Consider the following 21,715-nt stretch of genomic DNA (forward strand, 5'->3'; position numbering starts at 1 on the left):
AAATATCTTCCTTCCATGGGTGAAGGATGGAACAAACTGGTACATCCATATGATGGAATACTTTCAGCAATAAAAAGATGTGAACAACTGATAATTCATTTATATAACATTATCAAGACAACAAAACAATAGAGAGATGGAGAAGAGCTTAGCAGTTGCCAGGTGAGAGGGAGAGGGTGAGTAGGATGGGAGGTGGGTGTGAATACAAAGAGGTATCATGAAGGAGTGATTCACTCATTCTGTATCTTGATTTTGGTGGTGGTTGCGTGAATCTATACATGAGATAAGATTGCATAATACTGCACACATGGGTTCACATTCATGCGCTGTGTGAGTACACACACATACACACACATGCACACACCCCCCACAAATGCACTTTCATATTCCTTCTCCACTGACACCTAGAGAGGATAGTGACACTGCAGAAATGAAACTAACAGTCACTTTGTTTTCTAGTATTTTGTATAATTTTTCAAGTTCAATCTTCACTGCTTCCATGTAAGTTTAAATGCAGTACATCCTCTGTATTAACACAGAAGATGACTGGGTGATAAAGTGACATTAAAGTTCCCTACTGTTTACATCTAGCAGTGTCACTGGTTTTTCACTTCTTTGCTCATTTCTCCCACCACACCCTGATTCCATAGTGAGTAGATTTCCCATCTTATTTACATAACCTTTCTCATTCTCAGTGGATATGACTTCTTTATCTTAACTTTTGGGTACTCATAGATAACCATCCCTTTTATAATCAATAAGGAACCAAAATCAACCCTCTATTTAACAAGCTCAGTTTTCTTTAGTCCCTCTGCTCTTTTTCACCCGGTCCTATCACATAATCATCATAGCCTCCTGCGAAAGCTGCCAGGCATTCATTTCTGCATATGCCTCTCTTCTTGACTGAGAGAGGGTAGAGGTGCAAGAATTCTGTCCTGCAGATCTCCACTTACTTCCTTTACTCTAATTTGGGTATTGATTTGCATTTGAAAATAATATTCCTGGGTTTATATCAAAATAGGGAAAATGGGAATGGCTATCTCTATGTCTCCTGATTGTCTCAGATCAATCTACCAGACCCTGGCATGGAGCTGACTCTGGGATCAGTGGGTTGGAACAGACCTCATCGGAGGTCACAGGAAAATAGTCCTCAAACACAGGCCGATGCAAAGTCATTCTCTCAAACTCTCTTCAGCGCAAGACAATCTTCTGGATCTCAATCTGATGGCTTCTCTTTGCTTGGTGCTACTATTCAGAGTCTGATCAGGATTTAGGAAACGGGTCTTACTTCTCTTTCCGTCCATTGCCTCTCAGTGGGAACTGAGTCTTCTCTAACCTGGGTAATTTATTCTATATAGTGTGGTTAGGACAATTGCCAAGGTATTAAAACTCATATTTGGCCCAGAGGATTATTACTACTTGGAGACATCCAGGCAAACTTTTCTAGCCAGATCCACAAAAAGGTGAAAATATGTTTGCAAAGATTAGATCACCAATTAATCAATTTCTCTTCATGTTAATTTGATGGTTGAATGAAGTAAGAGATTACAAAAGCTTTGTATTGATTAGCTGGAGTGAATGTGGCTTCTGTGTGTCCCTTGTATCTGAAATATGTGGCACTAGGGACAGATTCAACTCTAGTTTTACCATTTCCAAAAAAAGGAATGTAATAGCAAGACTTGGATAACATTCATTTAAGGCGTGCATGCACCTATTAAAGGAGGTGGTAAAAACAAAAATATAACTTCTGGAGGGAGAAATTTGCTCATTTTTAAATCAGTTATTTTAAGCAGTATAAAATAAATTAACAGATACTCTCCAGTAAGACTTCCTCATTAAGTATCTGATGATTACACAACACAGTTTGTTATTGAACTGATAAACTGATGTATGAAAATGATAACTTATTTAAAATTGGAAGAGATGAGGATGAAAAAGGTAAGGACTGGAGAGGAAAGAGGGCCATTCCAGAGAGAAGAAACATGTATAAAACACAGATGTGCAAATATTGAGCAGTTAAACATTGTTTATTCCACAATGACTACAAAGAAATGACTACTGAGGCTGAAGAAGCCATGCTCCAATGTGGGGAGCCTCATAGACTAGAACTAAGGACTTTGAACTTTCTAATGCAGCTTAGCGATCCCCAAATTTTTATTTAAAATAGTGTGTGGGAGTTTTTGAAAAATAAGTGTACATATAAATGTGCATTTTAGAAAATTTTTCATTACTTCATTGATATTTTTGGTAGTAATTTTTTTTAGTTTTATGCTCACTTTAAATATTTTTAATTATATTATTAATTTAACCACATAGTCAACTATATTTTAAGTTTAAAAGATAATAAAAGTAAAGAGAATCTTAAATGATTTGAAATGCAAGTATGGAAACATTGACTATGCTGCATGCAAACTACTGAATTTGGAGAACTTTCTATAGCTAAGTTGGAACCAGTAATGATTTTTAGGCAGGAGAATTACATTGTCTGGCTGCCTGCCTCTCTCCCCACAGCTCTTTCTCATTGTTTTGATACAATGCCAGTAAATGTGTGAGACTTGTTTGGGATGGGAAGAGGTCAAAGTAAATGCAGACAAGAACTTCCTCAGCTGGGAGATCAGCGTTGTTTGGAGTTAAATCAGTCTCTGCCCAGAGACGGCAATGGACAGCTGACACTAACAGAAAACAGCAGGATTTATGAATAGTAGAATGTACAACTTGATGGAGGAGGGTAGATTTAGGATGTTGGGAATAATTAGAGAGGAGAAAAGGCAGGTAGAGTAAAAGATACTTTTAGGCAATACAGTTGACCCTTAAACAGCACAAGTTTGCACTGCACAGGTTCACTAATATGTGCATATTTTTCAATAATTAGAAATTTTTTTGAAACCTGTAACACTTTGAAAAAACATGTTCTTTTTATAGCTTACTTTATTGTAAGAATATAATATATAATACATATGAAATACAAAATATGTGGCAGCTGACTGTTATTGGGAAGACTTCCAGCCAACAGTTAGGCAAATAGTAGCCAAGTTTAGGAACATCAGAAGTTGAAATACATGGATTTTCAACTGCACAGGCAGCCATTGCCTCTAAATCCCTGTGATGTTCAAAGTCAGCTGTAGTGGATTTTTGTAATAATATTCTACAAAAATTCGGCAAAAGGACAGGAGTTGCATCCAGCTGCATCCACTACCCTTCGGCCTGACAACCCCCTGATCACCTTGAACCTCACGTGCAGGTTTTAGTAGAAGATGGGCAGGATTTGGAATATTTAGTTACACGTTTTGAGTTTCTCTCCCTAGAGTAAGCATGAGTTCAGAGCCAGACTACAGAGTTGTATGCTAGTCAAGAAAAGCATGGACTTCTCTCCATCTAAAGGAAGGATGAGCTTACTAACCAGGAAGAGAGAACGCTGATTTTTCACCTGAGGTTTCACCTGGGGAAAGGGGTGCTTTGAAGACAGCACTTTCCAAGGCCAGTGGGGGTGAATATAGATGCTAATGAGGCCAGAATTCATCTGTGAAGCTCAGAGTGTTTATTGTGAAGAATCCTTTTCATCACAGGTACATATAAAACGTTGCAACAAGGAGGAAGACAGGATTTTCATTTATTTGAGAAACAGTGTCACGAAGGACTCCTTGAAGAGTCATTTGCTCCATGTGGCACTACACGGTGCTAAGATCAGCGTCATCATACCCAGGGTCCTCTTCTCCCAGCACCAGCGAGGATCCCTGCTCTCCCAGGCTGGAGCTGACAGCTTCCCTGGGACACTGCAGAGACGTGCCTGAAACAGTCAGGAGAATTGTGGTGTCCGCGGGGACGAAGGGCCATAGTCCTTTGGTGAGCTGAGTACTAAGTGGGGACAAAATACGTGTGGGGACCCAGAGCTTGTCTGAAAGTCTAGACAAAGCTACTCCACAGTGACTCAGCTGTGCTGTGCAAAGTATTGTCTTCATCTTAACAATGGGAAAGGCGATGGACCAGTAATGGCAAGGAGGGGAAAGAGACGTGAACACTCCCTTGCGCACCGGTCTGCTGTGGCGTCCTAAGGAATGGAGGCAGGAGATGACCTCCACAGAGCACCTCACATCACCAACCCTCAGCTCCTCAATAACCGATCAAGCCGGACCTAAAAGCACTCAAGGGAACAATCTGGGTCCTCGGCCAGATGCCACAAAGGAGCGGCTCACCCACATCCCAGTCTCCTGCTCCCCGGGGACCACATGCTCACACAGAAGCAGAAAGCCCAGTCCTAGGCAATGACGATCTCTGTCTGTCATTTGAAACAGTGAGAGAAAACTGTCTCTGAGCTTCCTCCTTGTGCTGACTTGTGACTCTAATGGAGTTCCTTGCACATGCTGCAATAACAGCGGGTAATGTCAATGTTAAACATTTGCTTACATGGTTCCCCCAAAACAAGTCCTTAGAGTTCACAAATTTACATTAAATTGATTCTTAAAAACTTTCCAGAATACCTCCCACAACTGAAAGAGCCCCGCATTACTGTCAGAACATGTATCTCAATCTGGGCATGAGAAATGGGAACATAGCCTCTGCAACTCATACACGTCTGCATCCAACTGATGGTGGATGTGGACGCAGAGGACACAATGTTTCTCCTCTCAGGAGAGATGAAATAGCTACAGTATGCCAGGGACAGGGAAGAGCTGATCTCATCAGGGATATGGGGCTGACAGTAAAGAACAAGTGAGCATTGATGGGTCCAAATACCTCTTCTCCGTGACAAGGAAGTAAGGCGACTGGACACAGAGGTGCCCACTCACCTGTCGGGGAATACCTGGCACTACCTCCCTCTCCTGAGAAAAAATAATTCTTACTCATTCCAGGGGAAGGAGGAATTTCAGGAATGGGTAACACGTCAACATCATCGTAACCATCCCCTGTGGCACTGTCATGCAGTCCTGGAGGCTCTGAAACCAGACAAGGGGGACAGAAAATGTGATTGGCTAGGGGATGTTTCGGGTCCCTTCCAGGGCAGAGATGCTACTAGCTGGAAAATCAAAGGCAAGCATTTGATTGCAACATTCTCAGAAATCACGTAAATCTTCAAATTACTCCTACGTATTTTTCCAGCCCGGCCTCTCATACCAAAGCATCAAGCAGAGCTGTTCTGCTGTGAGTTTCAGGTGCTATTTTCAAGCACAGGGGCAGTGTTGTAACACAATATGCACAGATCAGTGACGGAGGGAGGAGGAATCAGGACCCAGAGAAGCCAGGCTGTGCACCAGGGCTCTGCAGCTGTGGGAGACACGGAGCTGGCAGGCAGACACAAGCTGGGCATCCTGCACCAGAGACAGCAGATGCCAGGAGTCCCAGTCACAGGAGGCCTGGCATTCTATCCACTCTAGAGCCCAGTTGACTTCAACGCCAATCTCCTGGCACCCCTGCACAGGCCTCTTCCTAAATGCTGCCCATCTTAACCATCTGGAGAAGATCCAGGGGGACAGTCTCCTCTCTTAGGTCCCTCGTAAAAAGAGCTTCTGGCAATTGATGAGCACAGGCACCTGGCCCTCCACACATTCCAGGGCTTAGCAGCATCAAGATTTCTGTCTCAGTCTACACATAACCCATGAAATGATCCAAATATCACACTATCCCAGGGTCCAGCCATGCTTCCCAATGACTTCCCTGGCTACAGAATTTGCCAGATCATCAATTTCAGATGTTACCTCTAAAAAACGAAAGCATTGTCATTGAATCCATAAAAGTACACTAGACGAACATGTGTAACTGAACAGGAGCAGCTGTGGATTCAGGGAACTGAGCCTGAACCTCCCCTTTCCGAGGTCACAGATGGGCAGAGAGAGGAAAACTTGCTGTGAACTGGAGAGAAGACCTCCCTCCCATCAGATCACAGGGGGAGTTCCCAGGGGAGGGTCCTATTTCCCCTCGGCACCCCCCACCCACACACCTACCTGGGAAAGGTTCAGGGTCTCCATCTTCCTCCCTGTCCCCTGTGTAATACGGCAGCCTAGTCACTGAGTCATTGGACAGGTGACCTGGTGGGGAGAAACACAGCCCAGACGGAAGAACAAGCTTTCCCACGGTAGGAGGCCCTGGGCCACAGTTCAGGAGACACCTTGAGGCTCAGAATTGCAGAGAGGCTTGGGGCAGCTGCCCAGGGGGTGCTGACTGTGTGGGGGAGGCTGCAGGCTGGGTCTGTCCTTGCTGATGACCACCCACAGGTACTGCACGCACACCGGGGCCGGCGGATGGCATACCTGGGCTGTCTACCAGGTCCACCTTCTCTGGTTGTACGAGGTAATCAATCTCCTGGTACAAGGCCTCACCCATGGCATCTTCAAAAGCAGATAAGGCAGGGAAAGCGGCGTAAGCTTAGACAGGGCCCTGGCAGGGCTCCCTTTACCAGTGCACCTCAGCTTTGGTGCTTGCTGAGCTCACCCTTCAGAGCCCCTCAGGGCTGCTGGGCCCCCTTCTGAGACTTGTGCCCTTTGGGAACAGAACTAGGTTTCTGACCCGGATCTTGATCCTCCTGTCAATTTCTACTGACACTGTTCCCAGTGGAAGCACCAGTTTTGACAGACCACACATTCAGCCTGGGACCAAGGGGTCAGTTCTTCCAAACCTTGAAGGCTACTGTAGACCAGGTGGAGTTGTGCCAGGTGATGAGGATGGAGACTTTTCTTGATAGCACACCTGGCTCCGTACCCTCCCCACTCCTTTGCAGACCATTTGGCATCCCTAAGGCCCACCTTGGCGCTCTGCCCTGCCCCGGTGCAGCTGGATCCCCAGGATGGTGAGGACCAGGAGGAGAAGCGCCCCCAGGATGATGCAGAGGGTCCCAGGAAGGGAGAGGATGCCAGCGACAGCAGCTGAGCCTGACCTGGTGTCTGCGGAGAGAAGGGGACCAGGAGCCTTCAGGGGGCTCAGAGGCACAGGAGAGCCCCTCTTATCCTGGCCGCCCGCTGAGCCCCCAAGGCCATGAAGTCAGCGTTCAGATACAGCGAGGCTGCGGGACCCCACGGGCGCACTGACCCAGGTCCTGCCCCAAGTGTGGTAAATGCCCTCTGAGTCTGGTTTGCCAGGATTGTTATTAACTGAAAGGTGTCAGCTTGGGGCATCCACCTGCCCCACTCTATAGGACTGCAAACATGGGATCACTAGACCCTTCCTATACGGATATGGTTAATTTTGCCAGAAATATGTAGATTCTATCATTGAATTTATAGCAGGTCCCGGAAAACATGTGAGCCTACTTGCTCCCGGGGCTCAGAGCAGAACCACTTACTTGGCCGGGTCGGGGGAAGCGTTGTCCTCTCCCCTGCAGAGGAGAGAAGGAGAGGGGGGCCACGCTAGGAGCTGGGGGCAGGGGCACACGTGCCCGCCCACCACCTGCACATACTGCTCCCCCAGACGCCAAGAGACCAGACACTCGCCTGCCCGGGAGGCAGCGCCCCACACAGCAGGGGCGTCTGGGCCGGGCCTCAGGCAACCCGGCGCTGGCCCGCGGCCCCAGCAGCCTGGGCCCCACTCACCGGAGCAACGCACCCCGGCGTCCTCCTCGTGTTTGCAGTCGCTCTGGCCCCAGGGCTGCGCTGAGCAGGCCCACAGGGAGGGCTCACGGCCCCCGCACTGCACCTCGTCCAGCCAGATGCTCCCGTTTCCTGGGCCAAAGGCTGCCTGCGGCAGGGCGTGCAGGGCAGAGCCACAGCCCAGCTGCTGACACACCACCTCGGCCTCGGCCAGGCCCCAGGAGTCGTCGCACACGGTGCCCCAGGAGCCGGCGTGCCACACCTCCACGCGTCCCGCGCACGCCGAGTCTCCCCCGCTGAGTCGCAGCTTGTCTTTGTCTGGAAAGACACCAACGCCCTCTCTTACCTCCCCTGGGGTGGGCGACGGAGCCCCTGGGCGCCGGCGGGGAGGAGGGCGGGCTGGTGTACCTGTGCAGGGGGCGGCCGCGGGTCAGCTCTGGGCTCTCCTTTCTGCGGAAGCTGACCGAGGGGCAGCGCTGCGTCAGGGACACCTGGGGTGTCTTGTCCCAAACAAGGCTTCCTAAGGCCCCTGGTTCAGTCCCACGGACAAGTGAAAACACGGGCTTCATGACCACCTAGGGGGCCGAGTTATGGACGGTTCCCTGGATCCTAGCTCTTCTCACCAGCTGACAGGGTTTCATCTCTTTACTTGTCTGTCACTCCGCACATTCCCAAAACACACACACACACACACACACCCTGAAGGAGAGCTCCTTTCCCTCTATGACTGCCGAGAGCCCTGTGCCTGGCACACTTACTCATTCATTCGGGCATTGAGAATCCTCCATGAACGTTGTGGGCGGGCGTGCAGTACGTACTTACGGAATGAACGAATTGATGAAAAAAAAACAAGAGAAATCTACTTCCTTTAGATTCTTGCTAATCACTAAAACAGTAATCCGCCCCTTAATTTAATAACAACTTCCAGCATGCAGGACATCTCCAGCACCTTATTTCTCACTCTTTAGCCTTCACAGCTTCTCAGAAGGCCGGTGTACTTTCACCAACACCTTCTCTGAGACTTCCATTCTGGGGCCTACTATCCACCCAAACACGCCCCCATCAGAAGGGTTCTTGTTAGACAGTCAGTGGCATACAATGACCTCTCATGGGCACTTGGCAGTTCTCATTTCCCTGGTGGACTCATATCTATTAACAGGTGTGACTACCCCTCCTTTCCTTAAAATACCTGCCAAATATTTAGAGGAGGGAACAGCTAGTAACAAGGTGCTGAGAACACGCACAGATGGCTCACGGGAAGAACCATTACTATCTGTCTGGTGAGGAACTGAGGCCTGAAGGTAGACACGTGTGTCCCCCTTACATGCCTCCTGTCAGCCGGTTTCATGAACAGTCAATGTACAAACCAACTGTGTGGAAGGTGGTGTGAGAGGAGGGCAGAGAGGGGAGCGGGGGACAGATCGTGATGGCCTTGGCAACAAGGTGAGAAATGTGCATTGTATCTCAGCTTGGGTAGGAAAGCACCTAGTTTATACACAGAAAACAAGACACAAACTGAGTTTTAAAACTTCACACTGAGTGACAGAGAAAGATACATATAGGAGAGAAAGACGGGTCCTAGGTGCCCACTGGTACAGTTGGAATAATCCAGGGAGGTGGTGATCTTTCCTGGACGAGGTGGCAGTGACGATGACAGGTGGGAAGGAAGAGGACACAGTGGACGTCAGGCCAACAGGACTTGCTGTTGCGCTGGAAGTGAGCCAGGGAGGGGAGACATGAAGCATGAGTCCTGTGTGTTGAGCTTAGGTGGCTGAGGAGTGGCAGTGACATTTCCCACAGTGAGGAATGTGGTGGGGAGCGAAGCAAGGGGCAGGAATGTGGAGGGGGACAGACATCCTCCTTGGACTTAAGTTGGCCACTGACGCTCACGTGGAGCTGCCACGTAGGAACGGGATAGATGGGTTTTGAGTTAGAGGCAAAAATGAGTGGTGAACGTACATATTCGGGAGTTGTCCCTGCACAGCTGTGGTTCGTGGAGGGCCTTGGTCGGGGGTTTGGGGGTGGTTCTGGGGAGAAATGGCAGTTAGTGTGATGGGAGCGCTGGGAGTGTGAGACCCAAAGGCTGAGCTCAGGGCCGCTACCCCAGAGGGGTCAGAGCAACCGGCAATGAGGAGGAATAGGAATGTCAGGAGGGACCGTGGCCGTCGGGAGGAAAAACCATGGAGAAGAAAGAGGGGTCACCTGCTGGGCGCTGCTGAAAGGTCAGCGATAAGGAGGAGACTGAAGCCTACTGGGTCCTCACCCGTTCCGAGGACGCTGGCCACGAGCACTGTCCTGCGTGTGTTCAGAGCAGCAGGAGACACACAGCTGTGGGGATAGCAAGGACCATGGACCATGCTTCTGGAAATGTGGTCGTGGATGGGAGGGGAGATGGAAGGGAGCAGCCAGGGGGCAGGAGGATCAAAGAAAACTGCGTTTGTTCCTGGTTTCTAGGGCGTGAGAGGTCCCAGCCCACATGAACCTTGGTGGGGTGAGTGTGCAGTGCCAGGAAACAGGCATCACTGGGGTGTGAGATGTCGACAAGGAGGCGCCATTAGGTGCTGCAGCCCACGTGGAAGAGCTGGTCTAATGAGAACTGTGGCCTCTGACCTGGAGGCCAGAAAGGGTGGTGTCTGCATGCAACCCTGAGCCAGAGGATTTGGCAGCGTGAAGGCAAGCTGTTCAGGCTGACTCTTGCCATTTCTCAGTAAGGGAATGGTCGGTGGGGATCAGGTGTAGACATTGTTGCGAGAGCAGAAAATGTGTAAAAACTAACTTAAAAGAGAGGGCAAGCACACATGCTGGAGATTCCCATGGGAATGATGGGGCCCTGTGGGGTGCACAGTGCGGATGGTGCCCCTGGATTCAGGAGGCACCTTGTGACAGGACCGTGTGCTCCCTTCTGACTTTCCTTTAGTCCAGCACGGGAGGGATTCCTTAGGCAGCTGACCTTGCCGAGGACTGAATTTGGCAGGTGAGGCAGATGAAGAAGCAGTGAGGGAGTTGAGGGCAGTTGCAGGGGAATGATTACAGTGTTGGCTCATATTCTCTGACTTGACCAAGGAAACAATGTGTAGATAGTAGGAGAATAGAAAGTAAGAAAAACTGAATGAGGAAAAGATTGGGCCCCAACGTGGGGATGAAAAGTTAGTGGAAACTGGAACTAGCAGAAAGAGAAATCAGGGAAACAATTCCATTCACAATTATGTCAAAAAGAAAAAAATAGGAATAAACCTAACCAAGGAAGTGAAAGACCTATACCCTGAAAACTACAAGACTCTCTTAAGAGTAATTAAAGAGAACACTAACAAATGGAAACTCATCCCATGCTCTTGGCTAGGAAGAATTAATATTGTCAAAATGGCCATCCTGCACAATGCAATCTACAGATTCAATGCAATCCCTATCAAATTACCAACAGCATTCTTCAACGAACTGGAACAAATAATTCTAAAATTCATATGGAACCACCAAAGACGCCCAGATAGCCAAAGCAATTCTGAGAAGGAAGAATAAAGTGGGGGGGGATCTCGTTTCCCAACTCCAAGCTCTACTACAAAGCCACAGTAAACAAGACAATTTGGTACTGGCACAAGAACAGACCCACAGACCAGTCAAACAGGAAGAGAGTCCAGATACTAACCCAAACATATATGGTCAATTAATATACGATAAAGGAGCCATGGACATACAATGGGGAAATGACAGCCTCTTCAACAGCTGGTGTTGGCAAAACTGGACAGCTACATGTAAGAGAATGAAACTGGATCATTGTCTAACCCTATACACAAAAGTAAATTTGAAATGGATCAAAGACCTGAATGTAAGTCATGAAACCATAAAACTCCTAGAAAAAAACACAGGCAAAAATCTCTTGGACATAAACATGAGCGACCTCTTTATGAACAATCTCCCTGGGCAAGGAAAACAAAAGCAAAAATGAACCAGTGGGACTATATCAAGCTGAAAAGCTTCTGTACAGCAAAGGACACCATCAGTAGAACAAAAAGGTATCCTACAGTATGGGAGAATATACTCGTAAATGGCAGATCCGTTAAAGGCTTGACATCCAAAATATATAAAGAGCTCACGCACCTCAACAAACAAAAAGCAAATAATCCAATTAAAAAATGGGCAGAGGAGCTGAACAGACAGTTGTCCAAAGAAGAAATTCAGATGGCCAACAGGCACATGAAAAGATGCTCCACATCACTAGTCATCAGAGAAATACAAATTAAAACCACAATTAGATATCACCTCACACCAGTAAGGATCACCACCATCCAAAAGACAAACAACAACAAATGTTGGTGAGGTTGTGGAGAAAGGGGAACCCTCCTACAGTGCTGGTGGGAATGTAAATTAGTTCAACCATTGTGGAAAGCACTATGGAGATTCCTCAGAATGCTCAAAATAGAAATACCATTTGACCCAGGAAGTCCACTCCTAGGAATTTACCCTAAGAATGCAGGAGCCCAGTTTGAAAAAGACAGATGCACCCCTATGTTTATCGCAGCACTATTTACAATAGCCAAGAAATGGAAGCAACCTAAGTATCAGTAGATGAATGGATAAAGAAGATGCGGTACATATACACAATAGAATATTATTCAGCCATAAGAAGAAAACAAATCCTACCATTTGCAACAACATGGATGGAGCTAGAGGGTATTATGCTCAGTGAAATAAGCCAGGCAGAGAAAGACAAGTACCAAATGATTTCACTCCTCTGTGGAGTATAGGAACAAAGAAAAAACTGAAGGAACAAAACAGCAGCAGACTCACAGAACCCAAGAATGGACTAACAGTTACCAAAGGGAAAGGGACTGGAGAGGATGGGTGGGAAAGGAGCGATAAGGGGGGGAAGAAAGGGGGCATTATGATTAGCATGTATAATGTGGGGGGAGTGCACAGGGACGGCTGTGCAACACAGAGAAGACAAGTAGTGACTGTACAGCATCTTACTACACTGATGGACAGTGACTGTAATGGGGTTTGTTGGGGGGGGCTTGGTGATGGGGGGAGGCTAGAAATCATAATGTTCCTCATGTAATTGTAGATTAATGACACCAAAATTAGATAAATAAATATATAAAGTTAGTGGAAACTGGCCTTAGTGGTCATGAGCCATTAGGACAGAGGCCTCGGAGAGGGTTGGTGCGTAGCAGTCAAGATGCACCTGCACAGTTGCTGAGGGTGTGTAGCGTGAACGCAGCAAGAGGGTGAAAGGCAGGAAGGTGCTTAGAAACAGGAACGCAGTGAACCAAGGGGCAAGATGGGGTCTCAGGTGTCGTAAGGGTGGTGACGGGGCTCCTGGTGGCTCCAGCAGTGAGGCAGGGATGAGAGCCGGCAGGCTGGTGCTCAGTCCCCGATGGACTAGGCGGGGAGACAAGAAGGCGGGTGATGACAGCACCAAGCAGAAGTAGGGGCTGGGATTGCCTCGTGGGGAGTTTCAAGGTCCTGATGCTGAGAAGAAACAGAGGAGGAGTGCTGGCAATGACGACTTAGCAAGGATCCCCTCTCCCATCCCGGCAGAGACAAGTGTGCTGACGGAAGCACGCCGCCTGTGGTTGGTGGGGAACCAGTGTTTTCAAGCGGAAGTCAGGCGTTGGAGCCAGCATGACAGTGAAGGGGCTTGAGGTGATGAGGAGTTTGGCGGTGGTGGGCTCCCAATCCCAGCGGGCTGCACAGAAGATTTGGGCGAGAGGCGTGAGAGGAGCAGAGAAGCACAGAGAGGCAAGGGGACAGGTGAGAGGATGGGGCACCAGCCGGGACTGGGGTCCCAGGGCCTCTGGGCAGAGGCCGGGTGGAGCAGAAAGGTGTGGGAACACGAGGTACCTGACCTCCGGCAGTTCCCATGATGCCCCGGTCCAGAGACAAACAGGTTCCCCCTTAACAGGACTGTTTCCCGGGTGCTGCCTGCGAGGGTCTCCGGCCCTGCTCCCCGCCCCGGGGTGTCCAGAGCGCTCTCCTCATCCTCTCCCTGCTCTGGCCCTCATGGAATTTCTCCTTGCCCCAAGTGCACCCTGCTTCCTCCTTCCTCAGGGTCTACACCGACCCACGTGCTCTTCCCACTCTCTTCCTTTAAGGATCTCTTGCCCCTCCTTCAGGACTCCCTCGGAATAGGATTTCTTCTCTTCCCCCAGCACACACTTGAAGAGCACTTCCTCATCTTCACAGCGCTGGGAATTGCTGCCTAATGAGTGTTTTCAGCCCTGTGCTGTGTGCTCCGTGGTGGCGGTGCCTATGTGTCTCCTCTGTCCCCGCTCCTTGAAAATAAATTTGTGCCTACAGGGCCCTCCCATTACTACCGATCATCAGACTGACTTGAGAAGAGGTCTGACTGGTGTAGACACATTTCAGAGTGAAATACCATGAGCTTTAGAGGCAAGAATCAGGACTGATCCCACCTCAGCCCTTTACTGACTTGAAGGTGTTGGGCATACCTCTGACTGCGCCTCACCAATTAGGATTTCCTCGCACCGTTTATCACAGTATATTACTCATGCTCCCACATGACCAGTGCAGTCTCCCTGGTATTTTTCAGTAAACTGCTATCAGCACAGGTCTCCTCATGTTTCTTTTGAAACAAGATTGGGACATGTGGACTAAATAACCATTCAAAATTCATTATGGAGTCTTATCTGAAACTCATCAGTGAGATTTGAAAATATAAAATATAACTCACAACATCCTACATCTTGGGGATGGACACACAGACACAGACGGAAAGTCACCTTCACACGTGATATAAGCCTCTTCCTTTGCAGAGCATGAGGTGTATTTCCAAGGATCCGAAGGACATTGCCAGAGAGAGAAATCACTTTTCCGACACTGGATTTGATCCACCCACCGGGGTCTAGAACCAGCCCTGTCAACTTCAGAAGAGCTGAGCATCCCGCTGTCCCCACAGCCAAGCTGTCTGCAGACAATGGACACGGTCGTGGCATCCATGAGGCTGTGGCAGACACTGCCCCAGGTCCCGTTGTAGAAGACTTCCAGCCACCCGGCACACCCGTGGTCCTCGCTCACCATCCTGAGGGCCAGGAACTCTAAAATTGAAAGGGTGGGAGCACAGGGCACAGTGAGCATTCTGCTCAGCACCCTGGGCTTTTCTCCATCCCAGAGACTGTGAACTTGCTCCACTGACTCTGCTGAGGAGGCACTCGCTGCGGGGAAGACCGACACGTGTCTCCCCATTACCCGACTGTCCATTTGTGTCTATTTCACCCAAGGTGTAATGGAATATGAACCGGAAGGAACGCTGGCCTGGGCGCTCTGCACAGAGGGAAAGCTGTGCCCTGCTACCTGACAACTTCTGACGGCGCATGGAAAACGGAGTGTGCATAGTGGGCAGCTGGTAGAACGGTGCACTCCGAAGGTGTCTGCACCCTCCTCCCTGGAGCCCGTGCATGTGTTGCTTACATGGTAGGGGGGTCTCTGCAGATGTGAGAAAGGGGAGATGGTGCGATCAGCCTGGAATGTCAGGGATTATCCCGCCGAGGCAATCTAACTCCATTCTAGACCCACTATCCTTCAAGTGGACTTTTCCCAGCTTCCGCCAGACGGAGAGGGGATGGGGGAGGAGCGGCCAGGGGGAGGCCGCGCTGTCAGCTTGACCGGAATTAAGGCAACTCCAAGCCAGACAAGCACACGCCCTTGCGAGGCTAGAAAAGGCAGGGAATGCATCCCCCCTGGAACTCAGAGAGAATGCAGCCCTGCCACCCCTCGAGTTTAGCCCAGTGAGCACCTTGTTGGACTCCCCATGGACCTGGGCAAATCTGTTTGTGATGTTTAAAGCCACTGATTAGCCGGTCATTCGTTTCAACAGCAACGGGATCTCCCGTTTTCCTCTCACAGGCAGTGAAGAGCGGGCCCTGCCCCCCGATGGCATCGGTACTGACGACTGGGTCAGGAGAGGCACTGAAGGAGGGCCAGCACCGGTACTGCCAGGGGAGCTAAGGCCCCTAGTGGCCACGGCCCTGGACAGACACGCACTGTGCAGGGAGGCACCCTCTGCTGTGGCGCTTCAGCAGCAGCCCTGGGCCCAGCCCCAGCTCCTCCCCGCGGTGGGCCCGGCGGGCAGACCTGAGCAGACGACCCCGGCATCCTCCTTGTGCCTGCAGTCGTGCCGCCCCCAGCCCAGCGAAGGGCACCTCCACACGTGGGACTCGTTCCCTGCGCAGTCTAGTTCGTCCAGCCAGATGGGCCCCGAGCCCCTCCCGAAGTGAGCAGATCCGGTGGCATTTATGGCCTCTCCGCAGCCCAGCTGTCTGCACACCACGCGGGCGTCTCTCAGGTCCCAGCGGTCATCGCAGACGGTGCCCCAGAGGCCCTGGCGCAGGATCTCCACTCTCCCGGCACAGCGCCCGCCCCCGTCCGCCAGGCGCAGCTGTCTGCTGTCTGAGGAACAGAGCCAGGCGATGGGCAACTCACAGGCACCGAGAGGGCCCTCTGGCCGGGTGGGGCGGGGCCCTCACCTGAGCAGTTAGCAGTGCTCTCCTCTGAGGCTGCAGAGTCCGCTGGGTCAGACGCGGAGTCTTTGCACTGGGGCCACGCCTGGGTCTGGTTTCCTGCAGAAGCAGCACCATCAGAGGGCGTGAGGGCAGGAGGTTGAGTTAAAGTAGACAATACCTCGTGATGGGGTCCCAGAGGAAGCTGGAACAGTAGAGATGTCATCATAATTTTACAGTTCACCTTTCTATGGAGATTCTGCTCCTGACAGGGCCAGAATTTCTGTTGTAAGCCACGCACTGCAGTAGGAATGGGTGAGAAAGTGGGACTATAGCAATGCTGCTTGAAAGTGTTGTAGATACCAAGGCAGTGAGAATATTTGGAGCCAAACTCTCAGATAGGAAGGGGTGCAGGCGAGCCACTCTCCCCTTCAGGCCTTTGTCAATTCAGAGGTTGTAGCTGTGGCCCCAAAAGCTCAGCAGCGGTTTTTCTAGACTCACAGGCTCAGGGGTCTGAAAATACAATTCAGGGTCAGTGAAGGAGGATGAGTTTGTGAAACAAACACTTGTACCATAGAAGGAAGCGTGAACTGTTAGTACACTGTTCACAGGGATGGACATCTAGCTCTCATCAGTTTATTTCCTCTTAATGAGGTAATCTACTCAAAACTCTGGGGTCTGGTGGAAGCAAAATAAAATCCTTTGCATGATTTCTGCACTTTTCCTCTATAGTGTCTGGCATTAAATCATACCCATATAAAATAGATCTCATGGAAACCCAGGAGGAAAGGTGGGACTTTAGAAAGATTCACCTGGTACCCAGCTATTGAATTTACCTGCAGTGAGTGTAGATTACCATGGTTAATATGATTATAGAATTAAAGGAGATAATACATATCTTGGTAGAGAAATTATAACAAAAAATCAAATACAAATTCTAGAGCTGAAAACTTCAATAGCTGGAACTAAGTACTAAAAGAATGAGTGTGACAAAACATTAGGTTGGCATAGGGTAGAAATAGTAAGATGGGAGATCAGAGGGAAATATACAGAACAAAGCAAAGAACTACAAAAGAATGGAAAACACTAAAAGGGTCATAAGAGACACAGTGAGAAGCTCTAATCTTTGTGTTTACTAAGTCCTAGCTGTGTAAAGCCACAATTGGCAGAACTGAAAGAAGAAATTAGAAAATGTACAATCACTGTGGGATATTTTATATGCCTGTGGTGGTTTTTAAACATATCCACAAACTCTTTGATACTGCATCCAGAAGGTTTATTCATCCTTCCCTTGACTCTTGGCTGACCTTCATGTGCTGATTGTAAGCCACAGAATGCAGTGAAGATAACTCAGCTTGATTTTTAGCAGTAGGTAGGAAGAGTCAGGCAGCTCCCCCCACCCCTGATTCACTCAGGACATTTGATTTAGGGGAAATCTGACTCTGTTGAGACTATCATGCTCAGAGGGTGCATGCAGGTGGTCTGGTCAAGCTGTATGTTCACTTACTCTCCATGTAAGTGAGTCATCTGGATCAGTTAAGCCTTCAGATGATTCCAGCCCCAGGTGATACCTAAGTCAACTGCATGAGAGACCCCAAGAGAAAACTGCCAATTTGAGTTTTCTCCAAATTCCTAACCTAGGAAATCATGAGGAAAATGAAATGTATTTTTTGTTTTCAGCTGCTACTTTTTTGGGGAAACTTGTTATGTAGCAATAGTAACCAGGACACTTATGGTGTTACCCAGAAATGCTACTACTAGATAGAAAGAGAATTGTTTGCCTACGTCTAATCTTGTACTAAAGAGAACTGAAAATGTTTGCACAGAGACTTGTACATGAATGTTGATAGCATCTTTATTTACATTAGCCCAAAACATGTACCATCATTTCTGGACAAGGCAGCAGCAGAAGTTGGAAGAGCCTCTGGGTGACTTTTAGCAGAAGCCTGATGAGTTTCAGAGATGCTCCTGGTGAGGGTTTAAAGGGCCGTCTCAGTGACTGACAGAGCAAGCCAACAAAAACAATCAGCCAGTATTTAGAACATATGAGTGGTATAATTTAACAAGTATGCCCCTGAAAACTGCAGAATGTACATTATTCTCAAGGGCATGTAGGCCATTTACCAGGCCTGATTGTATACAGTAGCAAAAATGAGCTTCAAAAATTTTTCAAAGGAAAAATTAAGGAAAAGTCATTAAGACCGTATTTTTTGACCAGTGGAATTCAGCTAGAAACAAATAAACACTATTTAAATCAAATGTATTGAGGTTTACTTTTCATGCAATAATATACACCTACATTAAAAGTGCATTTTGACAAGTTTTGACAAATGCATGTACCTACATAATCCACCACTTTAATCAAGATATAGCATGAACATGAACCCAAAATTGCCCACTTGCCTTTGCAGACAATAAAACCCCACCACTCAACTGTAAACCCAGGCCAACAGATCTGCCTCTGTCACACAGTTTAGTTTTATGTCTTCTAGAATGTAATGGAATCATACAATATGTATCATTGTTGTATGGCTTCTTTTGCTCAGCATATTTTTTGGATTTCTGTATGTAGTTGGATTTATCAGCTTTTTGTCCTTTTATATGATTGAAAATCTTCCACTGTCTGAATATACCACCATGTGTCCATTCATTCTTCTGTTAATAAAAATTTGGGGTGTTCATGTCTTTTAATTATTGTGAATAAAGATACTATGAATGGTAATGCTTAAATTTCCTTGTGGACATAGGTTTTCATTTGTCTCAGGTAATCTAGTAGCAGAATTATTGGGTAACATTTTATGTTTAACTAAAAAGAAATCTTGCTTTCTCAAAGTGTTTGTATCCTTTTCCTTTACATTGCTCCCAGCAATATATGAGAGCTCTATTGCTCCACACTGGAAGTGTAAGTCTTTTTAATTTTAGCCATTCTAGTTAATGAAGTGGCATTTCTCCTTCCTCTGTGATTTGAATTTCCTTGACTAGTGATGTTGAATATATTTTAGTTTTTGCTTATTGGCCATTTTTACATCTTTTGGGATGTGTCTCTTCAAATCTTTTGCCCATTTTTAAACTGGGTTTGCCTTAATTTTGAGTTGTAAGCATTCTTTACATATTCTCAATATAAATCCTTTATCAAACACACATACTGCAAATTTTTCCCCATCAATGAAATCTGTTTTCATTTTTTTGATGATGACTTTTAAGGAGCAAAATTTTTAAAGTTTGATGAACTCTAATTCTCAGTTTTTAAAGTGTTTAAAGCCTTTTGTATCTTAGGAAATGTTTGCCTATCCCAAGATCATGAAAATGGTTTCTTTTAGAAGTTTATTAACTTAAAATTTATATTAGGTTGGTAATCATTTTGAGTTTTTTTTTTGTATGGTATGAAGTAAGGGCTGTGGTTCAATTTTACCTATACAGATATCTATTATTCTAACATAATTTTTTGAAAAGGCTATGCTCCTTTCATTGAAATATGTTGGCATCCATATTAGTTTGCCACAATAAAGTACCATAACATAACTGTATTAGTTTGCCATAACAAAGTGTCACAAACTGAGTGGCTTAAACAATAGAAATTAATTTTTTCATAATCCTGGAGGCTAGAAGTCCAAGATCAAGGTGTTGCCAAGCGGGTCATAAGGGAAGGATCTATTTAGGCCTCTCTCCATGGCTTGTAAATGGCTGTCTTTTCCCTGTGTCTTCACATGGTCTTCCCTCCATATGTGTCTGCATCTTAATCTCCTCTTTTTATTAGGATAGTAGTCATATTGGATTAGGACTCATCCATATGACTTCACTTACCTTAATCACACTCTTTAAAAACTCTATCTTCAAATGTTATCATATTCTGAGGTACTGGGGGTTAGGACTTCAACATACAAATTTTGTTTGGGGTGAGTGAGACCCATATTAGTCCATAACAGCATCTTCATACACATCTACTTATAGTACATATATTTGGGTCTATTTGTGAACTCTCTATCCTGTTCTATTGGTCTATGTATCTATCTTTACTCTAAAACCACACTGTCTTGGTTACTATGCTTTACAGTAAGTCTTGAAATCAACTATCTTCTAGATTTGTTCTTTCCCAAATTTGTTTTGCCCATTCCATTCCACAAATATTTTAGAATTGGCTTGTAAATTTCTACCAAGAATATTTAACTCATTCAAATGAGTAGATGACCGACATAGTGGGCAAAAAGAGCAACAAAGCTGGAGGAGTTACTTTAAAGTAATTCTTCTAAAGTAAAGTTAGCCAGGCTTACTATAAAGTTACAATAATTAAGAGAGTTTGGTAGTGGTGCAAAGATAGACAAATGATACAATGCAACAGAATAGAGTCTAGACAAAAGACTCAGACATATAGGCACTCTGCTTATTAGATAGTCATATAAAATATGAAATTTGACCTTTATCTCACACCATACACAGTATCAATACTAAAAAGAATGTACAATTACATGCAAAAGATAAATAACTTGCATAAAATGCTCTCAGAGAATATTTTTGTGATCTTGGGGTATATATATCCTTGTGAAAAGGATATAAGGAGCATCAAATGTGTGGGAAAAAGTTGATAAGACATACTTGAAGACTGAAAAGTCAACTTATCAAGGAATAAGTTAAGACCATCAATGACTAAGTTTAGACCATTTAAGAGAGTGAAAATAAAAGTCAGGTTAAGCACACAAAATAAAAATGCATATCTGCACTAAAAATCATCAAGATGGGAGTTTGTAGCATCATATTTCTAATAGTCAACTGGAAACAACTCAAATCTCTACTATCAGTTGAATGGATCACTGCATAGTCATGTGATTGATTATTCAAAGGAATGGTCTAGAGCAGAAAAAATGAATAAAGTGCTGCAATAAACAACAGAGTGAATAAATCCCAAACATAATGTTGAATCAAAAAACTTAGACACACATAAAAAAATCCATATTGCATGATTTTATATAAAGTTCAAAAATTGACAAAAATATTCTATGGCAGTAGAAGTTAGGAAAGCAGTTTTCTTTGGGGAGGGAGGAGGGCATGGTTATTGGTGGGATGTAGTGGTGACTTCTGGGGTGCTGTTGGTGTCCCCTTTGTTGGTCTGGGTTGGGGTATGTGACTGAGGTAAACAGCAATTACTTATACATTGTTCTCTATGACTATATTTAAATTTAACATTTATTTAAAAAATATTATTCCTTGTAACACTTCTTGCCCTGATCTGAAAAACGAATGAATGATGAGAAGAACCATATTTCACCATGAAACGTGTCCCTTCTGAAGCCGCTCTTCCGCACTCTCCACACTCAGGGACGGTTCACTCAAGGCGCCCCCTGAGAACCAGTTCGCCCTTCCCTCTCACCTGAGCAGATCACAGAGGCCGTGTCTCCGTGTGGACAGTTAGGAGCGCCCAGCGCAGTCACGGGGCAACTCCACAGGAAGGACTCGGCCCCGGAGCAGTGAAATCGAGCTTTCCAGATCCGATCGCCTCCGTCCGCAGGGTGTGCTCCCTTGGGGGCAGAGATGGCGACTCCACAGCCCAGCTGGCGACAAACAACATTGGCATTGGCCACACCCCAGTGGGAGGCACAGAGCGTTTTCCAGTGTCCGAAAATATTCATCTCCACTTGTCCCTCACACTGAGAGGTGCCATTTGCCATGAGCCGCACTTCTGTGTATGCTGGAAGGAGAAGACTGGATTTCAGCCACATCTCATGTTTTCTGCCCCAGCAGAGGATGCAG

The 21,715-nt window shown here is 46.8% G+C and overlaps 1 protein-coding gene across 1 annotated transcript in view; it reads right to left on the reverse strand.

Annotated features, from left to right (window-relative positions):
* LOC118924780 (antigen WC1.1-like) overlaps positions 1-21,715 on the reverse strand; it is a 47,236-nt gene that overhangs the window by 9,377 nt on the left and 16,144 nt on the right. Inside the window, 11 exon segments of the mRNA XM_057491278.1 lie at positions 3,632-3,787; positions 4,788-4,934; positions 5,940-6,023; positions 6,246-6,359; positions 6,738-6,875; positions 7,274-7,306; positions 7,521-7,835; positions 14,255-14,569; positions 15,606-15,920; positions 15,998-16,090; positions 21,336-21,653. Coding sequence (XP_057347261.1) covers positions 3,632-3,787; positions 4,788-4,934; positions 5,940-6,023; positions 6,246-6,359; positions 6,738-6,875; positions 7,274-7,306; positions 7,521-7,835; positions 14,255-14,569; positions 15,606-15,920; positions 15,998-16,090; positions 21,336-21,653 — 2,028 coding nt within the window.

The sequence above is a fragment of the Manis pentadactyla genome, chromosome 14, assembly GCF_030020395.1.
Source record: "Manis pentadactyla isolate mManPen7 chromosome 14, mManPen7.hap1, whole genome shotgun sequence".
Taxonomy (NCBI): Eukaryota; Metazoa; Chordata; class Mammalia; order Pholidota; family Manidae; genus Manis; species Manis pentadactyla.